We start from the raw sequence: 18,831 nt of genomic DNA, 5'->3' as shown, positions 1-18,831 counted from the left end.
TCTGTTACTTGAACTCTGTGAAGCATTTATTTGGGCTGCAATCTGAGGTGCAGTTAATTCTAATGAACTTATCCTCTGCAGCAGAGGTAACTCTGGGTCTTCCTTTCCTGTGGCGGTCCTAATGAGAGCCAGTCTCATCATAGCGCTTGATGGTTTTTGCGACTGCACTTGAAGAAACGTTCAAAGTTCTTGAAATTTTCCAGATTTACTGACCTTCATGTCTTAAAGTAACGATGGACTGTCATTTCGCTTTGCTTATTTGAGCTGTTCTTTCCATAATATGGACTTGGTCTTTTACCAAATAGGGCTATCTTCTGTATACCCCCCCTACCTTGTCACAACACAACTGATTGGCTCAAATGCATTAAGGAATAAATTCCACAAATTAACTTTTAACAAGGCACGCCTGTTAATTTAAATGCATTCCAGGTGACTACCTCATGAAGCTGGTTGAGAGAATGCCAAGAGTGTGCAAAGCTGACATCAAGGTAAAGGGTGGCTACTTTGAAGAATCTCAAATCTAAAATATATTTTGATTTGTTTAACACTTTTTTGGTTACTACATGATTCCATGTTATTTCATAGATATCTTCCCAAATTATTCTACAATGTAGAAAATAGTAAAAATAAAGAAAAACCCTGGAATGAGTAGGTGTGTCCAAACTTTTGAATGGTACTGTAAGTGTTAATGTAATACTAAATGTATTCATGTCCCATATATTTAAATATACAGCATGTACAAACATATACATTCAGTATGTTTGCATGGTCTGTATGGTGAAAGGGTTGTGAAAAGTCTTTGGTACAAACATGGGCATTGGGATTCAGTCGTCTGTAACCTGTTAACACTAAAGCATGTATGATCCAAGTACATTGGCTTTGTCCACAAACTGAACTCTCTAGATGACAGGCAAAGAACATACTAGGTTAAAATCTAAAACAGAAAAATCTATTAAAAAACAAAAAAAATGAGTTGATAGGTGCATCATCTAACCTTGTCCTAGTTTCTTCAATGACCGTTTTTTTAACCTAATGGTTAAGGTTTTAGGGTAGGGACATTTGAACCTTGAGGTCCATTTTCAGTAGAGGCACCATTCAAGCATAATGTAAATCCTCCTTGGTAGGTACACGTTTAGATCCAAACAAAATACACATATCCTGCGGCAATAATTAATAATTCTAAGTAATAACAAAAAGGCATGAGGGCTTGAGTTGAGAAACAAAGACCAACTGGAAAAAGAGAAATCTCTAATGAAGGCATGGACATTATTAGGGAAGAAACAGGATGCCATAAAAAGACAAAGCAGTCAAGCTTCCACAGTTGGTAACATTGCACGTGGAGTATGTGTGGAGGAAAGGGAGAAGGCAGACATCTTCAGAAAGGCACAGGGATATAGAGAGCGTATTCATCTCAAACTTACTGCTAAAGTAGTGCCAAACACAGGTGAATAAACAATGTGTACAAATAAAAATGTAGTTAATGAAGTTGGCAAAAATACTAGGAAACAATTAATTAATGAATAAATGGCGAACACGGGATCACAAAAGTTAGCCTGCATCATGAAAGGCCATTCCTATGGCGTGTTGTACATGTGACTGAAACGATCAACAGTACACATTTACAGTACTATAGTTAGTAGGACTGAGGCCTTGATGCAATGATCTTCAAAATGAATAATTAAATGATTATTGTTACAACGTGCAATATAATGTAATGCAAGGAAAGTGAAAGGTGATAAGCTTATGCTTTCCTTAATAACCAGACATACAGGCTAGGAATGGAACCACATCTGATGATGACAGCTCAACTCTTCAAGTCATACAGAAGGAGAAAAACATTTATATTTCTTTTCATTACATTTCTAATTTTAGTAACCATTAATCCAATTGCACGAGAGGCTGTTAGAAAAGGTGTGAAGATAAAGGTGGAAAACAAAGCATGAAGTAAATTAGAGGAGGTTTCGGTTGCCGAAAATGTTATCTGGGTCCACATAATCCTTGACGGACTTGAGCATCCCGACACCCACGTTGGAGATGCTCTCCTTCATCCACTCCTTCCGAAGTTTCCCAACTGGAGAGAGAGAGAGAAGACAAAAATAAACACAAAGAAAGGAGAAAGGAGAAATCAGCATGCCTGATTGCTCAGCAGGCTGCTGGGAACCAATCAATCTTGTGAGAGTGAGTGAATAAACAGAGGGTGATAAATGCTTTTATTCAGAGAGGAGAAATGTTTTGCATGGCATGATTTATGGAGCCCAGCAGACTATCAAACTCATTAGGCCCTGTGTGTTCCCTGAGGAGAGGAGGTGCCGGCTGGCCGCCGCATGCACGCCCCGCTCTGCCTCGCTCTCCCTCCCTCACTCACTCGTTCCCCGAGCAGGCTTCCACTACCTTATCATTCTCCTCCCCCCACAGACGCCACCACGGTGTGTGGGGTGGGTGTTCTCCTCAGGCTGACCAGCACAGCCCTAAAGGCCAAGTGTGCCACGCTCGCCTGCTCCACACACACCGCCTTCCTTCTGACCCTGGCCACTGACTGTGCTGGTGGCGTGGGGACACAATGGTCCTCTGTCATGGTGCTGGCTGCAGGCCACTATGAGGAGGCTCCTGCTGAGGAGCTGGCACAGTATGGGCCGGGCCTGGCCAGGGTGCCCAGACCAGTGCTCTGCCAGCTGTCCAGACAGACAGACACACTTCAGAGCCCCCCAGTCCTGCCAGGCCCACAGTAGGGAGTCTGGAGCCTCTGGGAGATGGACAGGTTCTCACTGGTCCCTGGCACACAGTCAACACCAAGGCCCTAACACTGACCAGAGCATGGCTGGAAACAAGGAGCATTCATGGGACTTACAAAAATGCTGCTCCACATTGAAAATGCTACAGTAGCATTCGATCCACTATCAGATTTATAATGACAATGTTCTCAATCATGACAACAGGTCACAGAAACCTCACTCCTTTTGTCTGATAACACACAATTCATTTAGTAAGTAAATAACGAACAAAAAAGAAGTTGAGGAAACCCTGCTAAGATCAGAGTCAATCTGAAAGCGAGATTGTGCCTTTGAAGAGGGGGAACCCAGCAGTCTGTTTGCTCTGGGTAAACATCAAGCGTAAGGTCGTACTTTCTTGGAAAAGTACACACATCTATCTTTTTCCACTAGTCTAAAAATGGCCCTGATAATGGAATGATCTTCAACAGGTGCCACTGAAACAGAGTGAGTACATACTTTGGGAGCTCAAGCTACTGCAGGTAGTGCACAGATATAACCATCGGAGATTAGATAAGAGTACGCTGACAAATTTAACAGAGCAAAATAAAAAAAGGGGTGTTCACATAACATCCTCTGTAACTACCACACACACGCCCCACCCTGTCTCTACGTCACTGGCATTGAGGAGAGCCAGTCCAGCCTCCCATGTTAACGGGGGGAGTTGAGGAAAGGGGGCCGACTGAGACCTGGAGCATGGGGAGGCTTGGGGAGATGGGCGGGCGCCATGTTATCAGTGACGCCGAGGCGGAGCAGCCAGGGTATACAGATGGAAATCAGCCATGGGGCCACAGAGGGTCGTCTCCTGACAAGACAGGACAGACAGGGGGGGACACACCACACACCCCCAGATGGTGACAGTGGGACCAGTCAGTCACCCAATCCGCTGCTACCCAATAACTAACAAAGTGGGCTTCTCTCCTCCTCCTCCCTCCTCCTCCCCTCCCTCATCCCACCTCCATCCCTCCCTCCACTCAGGAAGGAGAGAAAACAGAAGGTGCTGGGACTGCATCATTGCCTCCATCACAGTGATAATTTACACATCTATCTTGTCATTTTCCCTCCTTTTCGCCTGCTATTGCAATCAATCTACCCTGGGTTTAGCCATACAGCAGTCAGGCAGACACTTACTTTGGAAATGAATGAGAAAGAGAAACACTGAGGTCTAGAAACAGCGGATATTTCTGTGTACCACTGGGAGACGGCACACCAACGAGAGCTATGGCTAATGAACGGAAAATAAGCTAATTAAACTCATTTTTCTTGGTTTCCAACTGCGCTACTCTGTGACCTGTGTAGTTGTGCAGTTGACTGGCGGCATTAGGCCGGCATTCTATAGAGTCACATGGTCAGGAGAAGCTGCCTGCCTGCTATAGACTGAGCTGAGAGCCTTGCAACTCTCTCTCTCTAGCGCTCTCTCTCTCTAGCGCTCTCTCTCTCTAGCGCTCTCTCTCTCTAGCGCTCTCTCTCTCTAGCGCTCTCTCTCTCTAGCGCTCTCTCTCTCTAGCGCTCTCTCTCTAGCGCTCTCTCTCTCTAGCGCTCTCTCTCTCTAGCGCTCTCTCTCTCTAGCGCTCTCTCTCTCTAGCGCTCTCTCTCTCTAGCGCTCTCTCTCTCTAGCGCTCTCTCTCTCTAGCGCTCTCTCTCTCTCTAGCGCTCTCTCTCTCTAGCGCTCTCTCTCTAGCGCTCTCTCTCTCTAGCGCTCTCTCTTCTAGCGCTCTCTCTCTAGCGCTCTCTCTCTCTCTAGCGCTCTCTCTCTCTAGCGCTCTCTCTCTCTAGCGCTCTCTCTCTCTCTAGCGCTCTCTCTCTCTAGCGCTCTCTCTCTCTAGCGCTCTCTCTCTCTAGCGCTCTCTCTCTCTCTAGCGCTCTCTCTCTCTCTAGCGCTCTCTCTCTCTCTAGCGCTCTCTCTCTAGCGCTCTCTCTCTCTAGCGCTCTCTCTCTCTAGCGCTCTCTCTCTAGCGCTCTCTCTCTCTAGCGCTCTCTCTCTCTAGCGCTCTCTCTCTCTAGCGCTCTCTCTCTCTAGCGCTCTCTCTCTCTCTAGCGCTCTCTCTCTCTAGCGCTCTCTCTCTAGCGCTCTCTCTCTCTAGCGCTCTCTCTCTCTAGCGCTCTCTCTCTCTAGCGCTCTCTCTCTCTTAGCGCTCTCTCTCTCTCTAGCGCTCTCTCTCTCTCTAGCGCTCCATCTCTCTCTAGCGCTCCATCTCTCTCTAGCGCTCCATCTCTCTCTAGCGCTCCATCTCTCTCTAGCGCTCCATCTCTCTCTAGCGCTCCATCTCTCTCTAGCGCTCCATCTCTCTCTAGCGCTCTCTCTCTCTAGCGCTCTCTCTCTCTAGCGCTCTCTCTCTCTAGCGCTCTCTCTCTCTAGCGCTCTCTCTCTCTAGCGCTCCATCTCTCTGTGTACTGGCCTATTTTGACAAATGGGGACCAGGACATGAAAGAGAGGGTAGTGTAGTGGCCCTATGTGTCTCTGATATGAACAGACCCAAGTCCAGTGGAGTGAGTGTCTGAAGGACCAGGGCTGTGTGCTGTTTCTGTGTTTACACTGTGATGGATGACTTTCAACCTGACTGGTGTTCAACAGCTCTGCTCCTGCTAAAACATTACATTTCCTTTTACATTCTACTCTGATGCAACAGTGACCACCTAGTGCTAAACATCGGGGCTAGAACAACAAAACATTACAACTTCTTGTAATGAATGGATGATATGTGATTACTTCTCAAATGTACTAAAACCGACCAGTCATATCCAGTCCACATATATTTGTGTAAAAATGTAGTTGAGTGTTGTAGCAGAGTGTATTGAGCTGCAGGGATGGGTAGTGGAGAACTGGGGATTGGGAGTTCCACACACACCAAAGAACAAAAATACTCCACTCACCCACAGCCACTCCACACACACACACCCTGTGCAGCCTGACCTGGTGTAAACACAGGTTAGAAAAATGTATATTTCCTGCGGTGGCCTCCCACCTCGCCTTCCCAGACTACATCTGTTTTCTTTGATACACAAAACCCAGTGAAACTAGCTCCATTTGTCACGCAGTGATTGTGGGCAGACAAACCGGCCTGTCCGCGCTCAGATAGCAGACCCAGCTGTTATTAATCACAATTACAGAGTGGGCCTCGCACCGAGAAGCTGCATCAATATCCCCTCCTCTCCCCCCGGCCCCACACATCCCTACTCAGCCCCGGGTGGCCGGCTGGCCCACCGTTTGGAGGTCAGTAAATACCGGGCGATAACACTGGCATCATTTACCCTGGCCCATTGCCTTCTTGTATTAGCAATCTTTTAATTTTTAACCTTTCCCACCTTCAGGAGAAATTGTGATTTAATATCGCAGCTGATTCACTGCATGCTGTTTTTGACAGGCATGATGAATAGCCTGAAGTGATGTATGAAAACGGCCAGGCGGATGCCAATATAGATAAGGTAAGGTAGCCATTTCGGTTAGTCCTGATAGGGCACCACAGAGTCGTTTTTCCCCTCCCTCCCCTGCTCACGTTTCATTTGCCCCGTGGTGAAATGAACAAAGAGCCAAGGCAGACTCATTTGTCTGCACTGTGGGAAAGTTTGGACGCGCCAAGGAAGCAATGAAAGATCTCCTCCTAGCCAAAACAGAGGTTTTCAAAAGACTCTGTGCCTGCTTACTTCCATAGAGTAGCACACCTAAAGCGCCTGTCAGACTACCCTAATGTGACTTTAAACCACTGCCCTGCCATCCACCTCTTTAAGTGAGGAGCCAGGTCAATATTATCAATTTGTAGGTGTTGATATGAAGAAACGGTGCCAAAGCATGCTGAAACGGCTAGATGTAGGGATGTTCACATGACTATACCTCCATGGTGGTGCGAGAGGCTTCCTCCATTGGCTAGGATCTCCTCTCTGGCAGCATGCTAGGAACAGACAATAGACAACACACGTCAATCAATGCATCAATTAACCCATTATTTCACTATGACTATCATCACTCTTAACTATGGTTGTATATATCCTCCTGAGTGGTAACAGGGGTAGAGTTTCAGGTCAGATATGATGCATGTCTCTGAGTGGGTAACTAGTACAGATTTGGAGTGCGCCATAGCTTTACCTCCACTTGTTCATATGTATGTACTGGATCCGCCAGTCCTCTGTAGTTGAAGGCAAAGTAGAAGTAAACACATGCGCCAGCGTCATAGGTCTGAGTCACTCTGCAAGATAAGAGAAAAGGGTTTCAACATGATCATGTTCACAACAACAGAGAATAAAGGCTGGGTTATGTTATTTTGTTTTTTGAACGCTTTTTTCACACTTGTCCCACTGTAATTTATCTCCACATGAATCCAAAGAGAGCATCATTTAGAAGAGCCAAAATCCATTTTGTAACAATACATGCTATTTTTTCTCATTGGAATCAGAGGGCAGACAGATGGAGCCGAGAGGCTGGTCTTTTCTCGTGAACCTCTGACCCCAATTCTCCTCATGTTTTCTGAGAAGCGGAGGAGATGCGTTGGATCGGTCACCTTTCATAACATCCCATTATCAGGACATTGAATGGCCATCAGCACACTTTGATTGGATTATCTGAGCTACGTTTACAATGGTTCAGGACACATGATTCTTCAACACTGGTGGTCCATAACTGGCTAAAGGATTGTGCTTTCACATGAATACGCAACAAGAAATTATTATAATGACTGACATTTTGCACAGTTCAAAAGATTAATACAATTCAGTGGGATTTTGAAAACGTTATCGGCTTCCTTTTAAGAAGCACAGGGCTACTAATATGATAAAATGATGCTTGAGTCCCTTATCATAATTTTTTTATGGATATTAACCATCTTAGTAGGCATGTGCATATTTACTATAACTCTCTAACCAGGGCAAATATATCTGCATTGAAAATGAAACTAAACCCTTATCAATGCAACTCTGTCCTTCAGGGAAAGGAAACACCAGTACAAGAGTATCTTTCCCTGTCTCTTTCCTGTGTTGTTTAGCTCTAGCCCGTCTCTTTACTGTGTTGTTTTGCTCTAGCCCGTCTCTTTACTGTGTTGTTTTGCTCTAGCCCGTCTCTTTCCTGTGTTGTTTAGCTCTAGCCCGTCTCTTTACTGTGTTGTTTTGCTCTAGCCCGTCTCTTTCCTGTGTTGTTTAGCTCTAGCCCGTCTCTTTCCTGTGTTGTTTAGCTCTAGCCCGTCTCTTTCCTGTGTTGTTTAGCTCTAGCCCGTCTCTTTCCTGTGTTGTTTAGCTCTAGCCCGTCTCTTTACTGTGTTGTTTTGCTCTAGCCCGTCTCTTTACTGTGTTGTTTAGCTCTAGCCCGTCTCTTTACTGTGTTGTTTAGCTCTAGCCCGTCTCTTTCCTGTGTTGTTTAGCTCTAGCCCGTCTCTTTACTGTGTTGTTTAGCTTTAGCCCGTCTCTTTACTGTGTTGTTTAGCTCTAGCCGTCTCTTTCCTGTGTTGTTTTGCTCTAACCCGTCTCTTTCCTGTGTTGTTTAGCTCTAGCCCGTCTCTTTACTGTGTTGTTTTGCTCTAGCCCGTCTCTTTCCTGTGTTGTTTAGCTCTAGCCCGTCTCTTTCCTGTGTTGTTTAGCTCTAGCCCGTCTCTTTACTGTGTTGTTTAGCTCTAGCCCGTCTCTTTACTGTGTTGTTTTGCTCTAGCCCGTCTCTTTACTGTGTTGTTTAGCTCTAGCCCGTCTCTTTACTGTGTTGTTTTGCTCTAGCCCGTCTCTTTACTGTGTTGTTTTGCTCTAGCCCGTCTCTTTCCTGTGTTGTTTAGCTCTAGCCCGTCTCTTTACTGTGTTGTTTTGCTCTAGCCCGTCTCTTTCCTGTGTTGTTTAGCTCTAGCCCGTCTCTTTCCTGTGTTGTTTAGCTCTAGCCCGTCTCTTTCCTGTGTTGTTTAGCTCTAGCCCGTCTCTTTCCTGTGTTGTTTAGCTCTAGCCCGTCTCTTTACTGTGTTGTTTTGCTCTAGCCCGTCTCTTTACTGTGTTGTTTAGCTCTAGCCCGTCTCTTTACTGTGTTGTTTAGCTCTAGCCCGTCTCTTTACTGTGTTGTTTAGCTCTAGCCCGTCTCTTTACTGTGTTGTTTAGCTCTAGCCCGTCTCTTTACTGTGTTGTTTAGCTTTAGCCGTCTCTTTACTGTGTTGTTTAGCTCTAGCCGTCTCTTTCCTGTGTTGTTTTGCTCTAGCCCGTCTCTTTCCTGTGTTGTTTTGCTCTAACCCGTCTCTTTCCTGTGTTGTTTAGCTCTAGCCCGTCTCTTTACTGTGTTGTTTTGCTCTAGCCCGTCTCTTTCCTGTGTTGTTTAGCTCTAGCCCGTCTCTTTCCTGTGTTGTTTAGCTCTAGCCCGTCTCTTTACTGTGTTGTTTAGCTCTAGCCCGTCTCTTTACTGTGTTGTTTTGCTCTAGCCCGTCTCTTTACTGTGTTGTTTAGCTCTAGCCCGTCTCTTTACTGTGTTGTTTTGCTCTAGCCCGTCTCTTTACTGTGTTGTTTTGCTCTAGCCCGTCTCTTTACTGTGTTGTTTAGCTCTAGCCCGTCTCTTTACTGTGTTGTTTAGCTCTAGCCCGTCTCTTTACTGTGTTGTTTTGCTCTAGCCCGTCTCTTTACTGTGTTGTTTTGCTCTAGCCCGTCTCTTTACTGTGTTGTTTAGCTCTAGCCCGTCTCTTTACTGTGTTGTTTAGCTCTAGCCCGTCTCTTTACTGTGTTGTTTAGCTCTAGCCCGTCTCTTTACTTTGTTGTTTTGCTCTAGCCCGTCTCTTTACTGTGTTGTTTTGCTCTAGCCCGTCTCTTTACTGTGTTGTTTAACTCTAGCGCGTCTCTTTACTGTGTTGTTTTGCTCTAGCCCGTCTCTTTTGAGGTGTTGTGGGAAGAGCTGTTGTTCCTTTGACATGGCCTATTGCTCGGAGGGTGTGCTGGCTTCTAGAGTTTAAATGGGCAAATCAATCTTGTGACAGACTGCAGGCAGGAAATAAATGGCTGAAGCATAATCAGGTTGGGCCCTAATCTGTCCACAGTGAGCAAGGAGCAGGCGGTCTGTGTGTGTGGCCAGGTCATACAGGGAAGGTCACACAGGACTCCTCTCTTGCCTGCTCATACACTACTGGCCCACTCATAGTAGGGAACACGTTTTAGAAGGTATAATCATAGGATATGATCAACCACAACGGTCAAATATGTACACAAGTTGAATCATAGAGATGCAGAGATTAGGTAGACGTTTTTAAGATGATCTCCACAATGTCAGCAAGTGTGTTGTAGCTCGGAACCAAGACAGATGAAAGGTCTCTTCCTAAACGTACCTGCATGAGGTCAAGGGTTGAAACTGGACCCCTCGCTCTTTACACTCTCTGTTAATACGCTCTTTGACATTCCGGCAAAGGTCCAATACCCTGAAGAAAGACAACACGAGAAAGAAACATACTCAATAACATGTTCTCCTGAAGAGTAGAAGAATGTTAGGACATGATGAAAGCCCTGTCTGAGACCCAAGTGGCACCCTATTCCCTACACAGTGCATTACTATATAGGGAATAGGGTGCACAACCCCATGAGTTAACACAGTATGACAGGTGGAGCTGAGCTGTCGGAGTTGTGTGAAGTGAAGGCCTCTGGCCCTGAACAGTGGGGTACACAGACAGAGAGACAGACAGAATGGAGACTGCAGTGCTAGGTATTTGTAGCTGGGAGAGACTGGCTCACTCTGGCCTCTAATGGCCGTCACTCCCAGGCATGTGCAGCCGAGTGTGGAGAGATGGAGGAGGAGGAGGAAGAGGAAGAGGGGTAATGAGCCCTGAACATATGCTCGCCTGCACGCCTGATCCCTTGCTAACCCCCATCAGGCAGTCTACACAGTGGGGTGCTGAGCACACGTTGGTGTCCGTGTGTGTCTGTGTCCGTGTGTGTGTCTGTGTCCGTGTGTGTGTCTGTGTCCGTGTGTGTGTCTCCTGAGATTTCGCTTTAAGGTACAAGGGAGTTAGTCATGTTTGTGCATGTGTGGGAAGAACTGTGTGGTTATATAATGGGAAGGTTTTTACACTGAATTTCCAACACTGTATGTTGGAAATTCATGTTAAATCTCACATCCAGCAACACACATGAACGCATCACACTGGCCGTGTCTCTCTCTCTTTCCCTCTCGCTCCCCAGCACAGTGTCAGGCTGGGGCTGAGGAGGCAGTCTTCCCTCCCACGCACAGCCAGTTAATGGAGGGAGAAGGCAGGCATGAAGGTGAATGTCAGAGAGGGAGAGGGGGGCTGAGCTACTTGTCTTTGGGGCTCTTCAAACTGACTGTGTGGGAAGAGTGATGTCGAATTGTCACACCAGTTCAGAGACACTCGTTCATTCACAAAGGTTAAACAAGTTGCCAACTTTGTCTTTACCTGTCCCAAGGTGCCGATGTCTCGAATGATTCTGCGACCACGTAGTAATCCATCCCCAAGTCCTGTTAATAAAAGAAAATACAAATACAAATGTAAAATGGCTTGGATTTGAGAAGGGGACAATCTATAATAAAATAACTATTATTGGATGTCAAATAAAGCGGCACACAACATAGCTAGTGTTTCACAATTTACGTAAGAAAAATCTGCGCTTTTCACTGTCAATTGCTCATGCCAAGATTCCTTGAATGACAACATGACATCCCTGACTGAACAGAGGCCAGATATCTCTGAGGTCACATTCTGCAGCCTTTGTGTGTATGTTCCTTCTACCCTATCAGCTGACAGAGGTCTCCATCTATCTGCCCCTGTTTAGCAGTGCCCCCCTCCCCCTCCCTCCCCTAGCTGTCTCTGGACACTGGGAGAGTATGGGAGAATAGAGGAGAACAGGGGGAGTAATGACCCACCCGGAGGTAAGCGATGACGAAGGTCAGAATGTAGCCTCTCTGCCCATTGTCCTCTCCAGCTGCCAGGCCCCTGGAAACAGATAACAGGGTTAATATTTAACAGGTTCCTTTCTGGCCCTGTCATCTCTCCCTGACCACGGCTGCCTGTGATGCCCGTCAGCACCCGTCACTGCCACAATGTTCAAATCAATGATTGCCGCTCTGTGCCTCCCTGCGGGTCACCCACACATCCATCACCCGCCGTGGGTAACACAATTTTCACCTACTACCCAAACTAATCAGGACGCGCTCATTAAGAAATCACTATATTGATGTACCTGTTATTTTCTCCCCTTATTTCTTAAAACCAGAAGAAAGTATCCCTTACAGACCCACCCAATCGATCACAGGCTCTCGACAGTTGATGACGGTTGATTTGAAATAATGGAAAAACAAAACGCAACACACTGCCTGGTAGGTGAGGCCTTTTCAATGATTAAACTCATGAATTGGTCAGGATATTACCTGAGGGCACTAAGCCAGTGACCTGAGGAATGGACTGGAAGCTGTGCACTGGGCCAAGGAGCAACACTAATACACAATCCATAGGGTCACCAAGACAATAACGGTATTTCTCATGGGTCCAGTGTTTTCATGAAAGGTTTGTTTATGATGACTAGGAGCAGAGTGGATGAGGTGTGTTCAGGGGAGGAAGAAGTGAGTTATTTTCTACAGTATGCTCCGATTCCTCTGTAATGGTGTGGAACCGTGTGGTTCCGGGCAGGGTGGGTCCCCCCAGCCCAGTGTGGAGGCCCTCAGGCACCTCAGACATGGGCCTCACAGCACGGCTTCATCACCAAGTCCCTACTCACTGACCTCTGGGGTACTACAGACCACAAAACGGACACAAACACACTTTTGTATATATATCGATTATTTTGGGCCTTTCAGTTGTATACAGGGTTGTTACAAGAGTGAAGGAATGTTTCCAGAATTCCACGAGTGCAGGTGAATTGAACATGTAGGAGAACTATGAGGAACCCAGGTTTGTTGCTGTTGTAGTTAATGAGCAGACATACAGAATGGAGAGAGATAGAATCCCTTTCCGGATGATAGATCACTTATTTCCACCAAGGCCTCTATTGATCTGCCTCACAATCAATCAGAAGAGCCAGGGCCCTCCACCCCCCCACCCCCCCATCACCAAAGTAGGCCTGACAGGAGGACGGCCACAGGTGATCCATCACACTGCTCTTTATACTTGGTCTTAGATTGGTTCAAACACACCACCTTCAGCATGAGGGGCCAAGCTCCTCCACTATGGCAATGGAATGCCTCCAAGCAAGGCCTAAGGCAGATTTCTCACAATGAGGAGTGTACCAAGTACCAACTGTGGTTTTGTCATGTGTTGTATGTGTTCTCTGATTAGAATGCAACCTGTGTGCTGAAGACAGTCTTCCAGACTAAAGGGGGGAATTTAACCCTCACAAATGTAGGATACATGTTGGGTAACATCTACTGACCTGAGAGAATGAAATAGGGGTGAGGGGCTACTTACCCAAATTTTGCAGCAATGTCGTAAACTTGTTTTTCGTGCTGCAGGACCCTTTCGCGGTCCCCTTCAAACAGCAGGGTGGCAACAACCAGCTGGTGGGGGTCGAATCCTTTGAACTGGGAAAAACAGGTAAGTAAAATTTGTTTAACACTTTCCAGAAAGTACAAATGACAAGAGAGAAATGAGGAGTAGTATTTCTGCCAAACCATTAAGAATTACCTTGGTGATGTAGAATTTCTTTAACCCTTCCACAAAATTTGTGAAAATGGACGACACTTGAGGTTTCAGGGCATGACCTGTAGAAACAGAAGGGTCAAGTCCCTCAACTCAAAGCCAAGTGGACCTCTGTCTTTCCTCTTTTGGACAATACAGTTTAGAGGAAACACCGATATCATTTATTCACACATTTGGTCACACTTAGCCCACCCATCTCCTGCCTGTTTCCTCCAGGACTCTAACAGGGCAACTAAGTCATATTTATTTGGGTGTGGGAACAAAGGGAGGAAAATAAATGGTAACATTTGAATAACTTTACAAGTGGCCAGTAGGCTGCCTGCGACAGGGACAATAAATCAGTGGGTTTCCGAGGGGAAGTGGGCTTGACACGGCCATATCCGTCTTCCTCAGCCACCGCACGTTTTGATTTATTCGTGATCGGACACACAAAGCGCCTGTGGACAAGCTAAAATGAGGGTCTGGAGCTGATGGGATGGTTATCAATCACAGTGGGGTAGAGTCCTGGGTGACTCTGTGGAGACTGAACACTTCATTTCTTCCCCTCCGTCTCACAGTCTCTTCATCACTTAGTGTTCCAATTGTTTCCATTCCAAATTTGATTTTGGGTCTTTAGGTCTCCCGCAGCCATCACGCTCATTAATTAAATACTCAACGACCAGAGAGAGGGGGGATTACACATACAGTGTGTCATTCCCCCCCCTCTCCCTTTTGTTCATTTGCATTTAATGCATGTCAACGGCCAACATACCACTTGCCATTTTCATCTAACTAGCGTATTGAGATAAGTGACCCCTATATTTTACAGTACATTGTATATTCTGAAATGAGCAGGCCCATTGAATACATTTACATTTTTTACATTTTAGTCATTTAGCAGACGCTCTTATCCAGAGCGACTTACAGTTAGTGAGTGCATACATTTTCATACTGGCCCCCGTGGGAAACGAACCCACAACCCTGGCGTTGCAAGCGCCATGCTCTACCAACTGAGCTACAGGGGACTACATCAGATCCCTTCACTCAGCAGCCAGGGTGATTAAAAGGGAAGACAACCCAGCAAACAAAAATAGGTTCTGTGAACATTCATTAGGTTGCCCCAAAACACAAAAACTGTCCAGTTGTGCTGATGATTATACAATGTTTGTGTAAAACATTTGCCTGATGTTGCAAGAACATTCACAGAACACATTTTGTTACATTACCTGGAAACCTAATAAAAACCTTAGGGGAATGTTCTGTGGTGGTTGTTACAGATGTTGTGCACAACATTTTAGTGAATGCTAGAACATTCCAATAATATTTTGTTACCAACAACATTATTTGCATGTTTTGGGATGTTATCATCCTAATGTTAGATAAAATCCTAACTAGAACTTAATGGGAATGTTAGCTAATGTCCTGGGAATGTTCCCGGTTTGCTGGGAAGGCACTAATAAGGCCAAGAAGGTATCCTATCAGTCCGGACTGAGGTTCAGTTATTAGTGAGAAACCTGGTCGCTTCATCTTGCCTGCTTAATGCTAAGAAGTGCTCACTCGGTGAAAAGTGGGAATATAAGGAGGCTAATGAGATCCCAGGAGACTGAAGAACTTTACAAAGATGTCTGGCACCAACGCCTGATACATTCCACCGGACCTCAAGAAACAATAATGTAAAACTTCAATATAACAACTGCTTAATTGTTGCCAAGGTCATTTTTCATTGGGCTTTAATCCACGAGTCGTGTGTGTGCAGCTAGCTACTCTGCTGAAATAATGATCAATTTAACTTAATGCAACGTAGCAGAGGGAGCCAAAAGCAAACATGAAGAAACTTTGCCAATGCTATATTATTTTCTCAAATGGATTACAGTTGGGGAAAAAAGCCTCACACAAAACCAGGCCAAATGGCAATTAAAAAGAATGTCAGATTCAAGGAATTAGACTACTTTCAAAAGACAATGACTCTGAGTAGAAAGATATGGCATATGAAGGAACTAGGGCTGGGAATTGCCAGGGACTTCACGATACGATCACGATACTTAGGTGCCGATACGATATATATTGTGATTATCACGATTCTATATGTATTGCGATTCGATACTGTGATTTTATTGCGATTCGATGTTCCTAACATATTCCTCACCATATGTCTGCTGCAGAGGGACGAGAGCCATGAGAAAACGAGTTCTGATCAGTCATGGAAATAAATGTGCTGAAAATAAATAGTTTTGGTGCAGGTCCAGCCAACTAGCGCAAAAATAATATTGCGTTATTGTCAAAACGATACAATATTTCATGAAAAATAATATCCCGATATGCAACTGTATCGATTTTTTCCCCCATCACTAGAAGGCACGTGCTGCATGTTCCTCAGACCCCAGCCTTTTACATTTTAGTGGACTGTGGAGGGGGCTAGAGGGAATAACTTAGAAATGAAAACCAGGTCAGCCACACAGCACAGGCAGGGTGTGGAGCCAGACAGCATAGTCTACTACTTCACTTTGAGCTCCCATGTTAAACAAAGATACACTGAGTGTACAAAACATTATGAACATTATGAGGTCTTTCCATGACAGACTGACCAGGTGAATGCTATGATAGCTTATTGATGTCACTTGTAAAATTAAAACAGGTTAAAGAAGGATTTTTAAGCCTTGAGACATGGATTGTGTATGTGTGCCATTCAGAGGGTGAATGGGCAAGACAAAAGATTGAAGTGCCTTTGAACGGTGTATGGTGGATGCACCGGTTTGTGTCAAGAGCTCAACGCTGCTGGGTTTTTCACGCTCAACAGTTTCCCATGGTTATCAAGAATGGTCTACCACCCAAAGGACATCCAGCCAACATCACACAACGGTGGGAAGCATTGGAGTCAACATAGGCCAGCATCCCTGTGGAACGCTTTCAACACCTTGTAGAGTCCATGCCCTGACGAATTGAGGCTGTTCTGAGGGCAAAAGGGGGGTGGGGGTGCAACTCAATATTAGGAAGGTGTTCTAATGTTTTGTACACTCAATGTATATCAAAAGGTTCCTTTGCAGAGATGAAATGGCAGGGTTCTGAATGATGTTGACGTACCGAACTGAAACTGTTCGTTATCCATGAGCCGGATGGATGCAGGTGCACACCTCTGGGAGAAAAAAGAATTAATTTAGGAGCATGTTTCATTTTATTTTGTAAACATTTCCCCATCCCACACATTATTCTACTAATTTTCCTAGTGAAAGTTTAACCTGCATTACGTTTCGTCATTTAGAGAAAAACCTTTCAAATGACTTTGAAATAACATTTGTTTCACAATCATACACAACCTATAGACATGAGCAGATATTCCTGGTAGTGTGTGGATACGTCCATGAAAAGCCAAGGCTCAATGGTCGATACCTTAATTGTGTGCTATACGCTATACTACTGTACCGACTCAACTAATTCCTGTAACGAACGTAGCTGCACAAATTGTAGTCATCAATAATGGTTGCATCAGCACTACCCAGTCAGAGCAAGCAGAGGAACTTATTTGTTATTATGGTCTTCATTATCATTCAAATTAATTCCTTCCCAGATTTGGAGATCTGCCAAACATAACCTGACCACTTTGTTTTTACACTACAATATAGCATTGATCTGCACTGTTCAATACCTGCATAGTTTAGCTACTGTTCTCACTGTTATTATAATGTAACCTATTCGCAATAGGTACATTGTACAAACACAAGATGGTAATGGTCTTTACCTGCTTGGCAACCTCTCGTAAGCAGGACACTCCCGCCTCAAAGTTTGGGAAGACCACTGAGCCGTACTTCTGGTACTCTGGGATTGGCCGGATCTTCATTGTTACCTCAGTAACCACACCAAGAGTTCCTAGTGGAAAACACAGGGGCACATACTATTGAAACCAAGGTTCTCATACAAGAATGACTGTAAAACAATAGCCTGACATTGGTTGTGGTTAGGTTTGATTGTGCTACATAATTGAAGCTTTAATGCCTGACTTAACTAACTGGGCTGGTGATGACCAGTGGTGTAGTGGAGGGTAACCACATGTAAACGTTGTTTACCCACCTAGTGTCTTTACCACCACATCACTGGTGGTGACCTATGTGCCACCTTTCACCTCTGTGATCTGGTTTCATGCTGCTCACAGGAGACCAATGAGATTTATCGAGGAAATAAAACAGGTCCATATCAAAGGAAGGCAAACACCAGGAGCACATTACATGTCGCCCAGGGTTCGCAGCTAACCCCTGACCCCACAAAGTATCCACTGTGTCTGCAGCTTTACGTGTCATGTTCCACCTTCTATTACCTGCAGGTAGAATTTTCCCTGCCCAGAGCAAGAATTGCAATGTCCAAAATGGCACCCTATTCCCTTTATAGTGCACTATTTCTTATCAGTGCCCATAGGGCTCTGGTACAAAGTAGTGCACTATAGAAAGAATAGGGTGCCATTTGGGACGCAAACATGTCCCTTAAGGAAAGTTCTCTATCAAAGCAGACAACGCCATTTCCCGTGTTTCAGAAAGACGAACAAGATGTTGTAGAAATGGATGACAATTTGAATGGACGGACTCCCAATTGGCAAAATATGGACAACTAATGGGCCAAACTATGCAGTAAACGCACCAATAAAGGAATTATGTTTAGCCTAGTGCCGTTTACAAATCCCATGGAGAGTATAGATGGAGTAACTGGCTCTATAAAACCTTAACGGTGGAACGGATTCTAATAAAGCTTTTATCTTAATGAGATCACACTGTAAATAGTGATAACCTCAGCGAGGCACCAGTTTATAATTCTGCGGGTGGAAATCAAAATGTGATGTTTATTTAATATATTGTCTTTAATTACTATTTCCATAAAAAACACAGATGTCTTGCTAACGGCTTAATGAGTGTTTATGAACGTTGGCTAATTTGAGAAAATATCCACAATAATTAAATACTGTCAGGTCAAGTTGAGCCATACACTGTCTTGGCCTATTCTCGCTCTGAATTCACACAATAATGTTACCTCGAAAGAAATCATCAATAACACTTCTAATACCACTTACTAACTGTAAGTCGCTCTGGATAAGAGCGTCTGCTAAATGACTAAAATGTAAAATGTTTTTGAAATCTCAAATACAGGACTTTTTCCTTTAGATTAATCTGTAATTCTGTAAATGTGTACTTGACTCATGTAATGTGCATTAGTGTTGTCCCATTGAGATGACACATATAGTCTGTACAGCCAGATCCATTAGGGGCTGTCCTGTGCATGCCAAGGCCGTTAATGAGCCTTTTAATGTGACACTACATGCCACATGCTGCTCTCTAGTGGCCCAACCGAGAACATGTGACTCCATCATCACGCCTCTGCACATACCCTGGGCCTCCTCTCAGGGGCATCGTCACACCCACACTGTGGTGGAGGAGTGGAGGTAGAACCCACAGCACAGAGACCGAGAGAGAGAGACAGAGCGAGAGCGAGAGCGAGAGCGAGAGCGAGAGCGAGAGCGAGAG

The 18,831-nt window shown here is 45.1% G+C and overlaps 1 protein-coding gene across 1 annotated transcript in view; it reads right to left on the bottom strand.

Moving 5' to 3' along the window:
- Positions 1-500: 500 nt before the first annotated feature.
- Positions 501-18,831, bottom strand: part of LOC121536761 (alkyldihydroxyacetonephosphate synthase, peroxisomal) — a 37,623-nt gene continuing 19,292 nt past the window's right edge. Inside the window, exons 11-20 of the mRNA XM_045206582.1 lie at positions 17,064-17,191; positions 16,409-16,460; positions 13,334-13,410; positions 13,118-13,230; positions 11,581-11,650; positions 11,114-11,175; positions 10,034-10,123; positions 6,853-6,952; positions 6,601-6,658; positions 501-2,071 (exon numbers count right to left, since the gene is read on the bottom strand). Of these exons, the coding sequence (XP_045062517.1) occupies positions 1,950-2,071; positions 6,601-6,658; positions 6,853-6,952; positions 10,034-10,123; positions 11,114-11,175; positions 11,581-11,650; positions 13,118-13,230; positions 13,334-13,410; positions 16,409-16,460; positions 17,064-17,191 (872 nt within the window). The 3' untranslated portion in view covers positions 501-1,949. The remainder of the gene's footprint in view (positions 2,072-6,600; positions 6,659-6,852; positions 6,953-10,033; positions 10,124-11,113; positions 11,176-11,580; positions 11,651-13,117; positions 13,231-13,333; positions 13,411-16,408; positions 16,461-17,063; positions 17,192-18,831) is intronic.

This window comes from Coregonus clupeaformis, chromosome 23, assembly GCF_020615455.1.
Source record: "Coregonus clupeaformis isolate EN_2021a chromosome 23, ASM2061545v1, whole genome shotgun sequence".
Classification (NCBI taxonomy): Eukaryota; Metazoa; Chordata; class Actinopteri; order Salmoniformes; family Salmonidae; genus Coregonus; species Coregonus clupeaformis.
The sequence above is the reverse complement of the archived record's forward strand: the minus strand, read 5'-3'. Positions and strand labels throughout refer to the sequence as shown.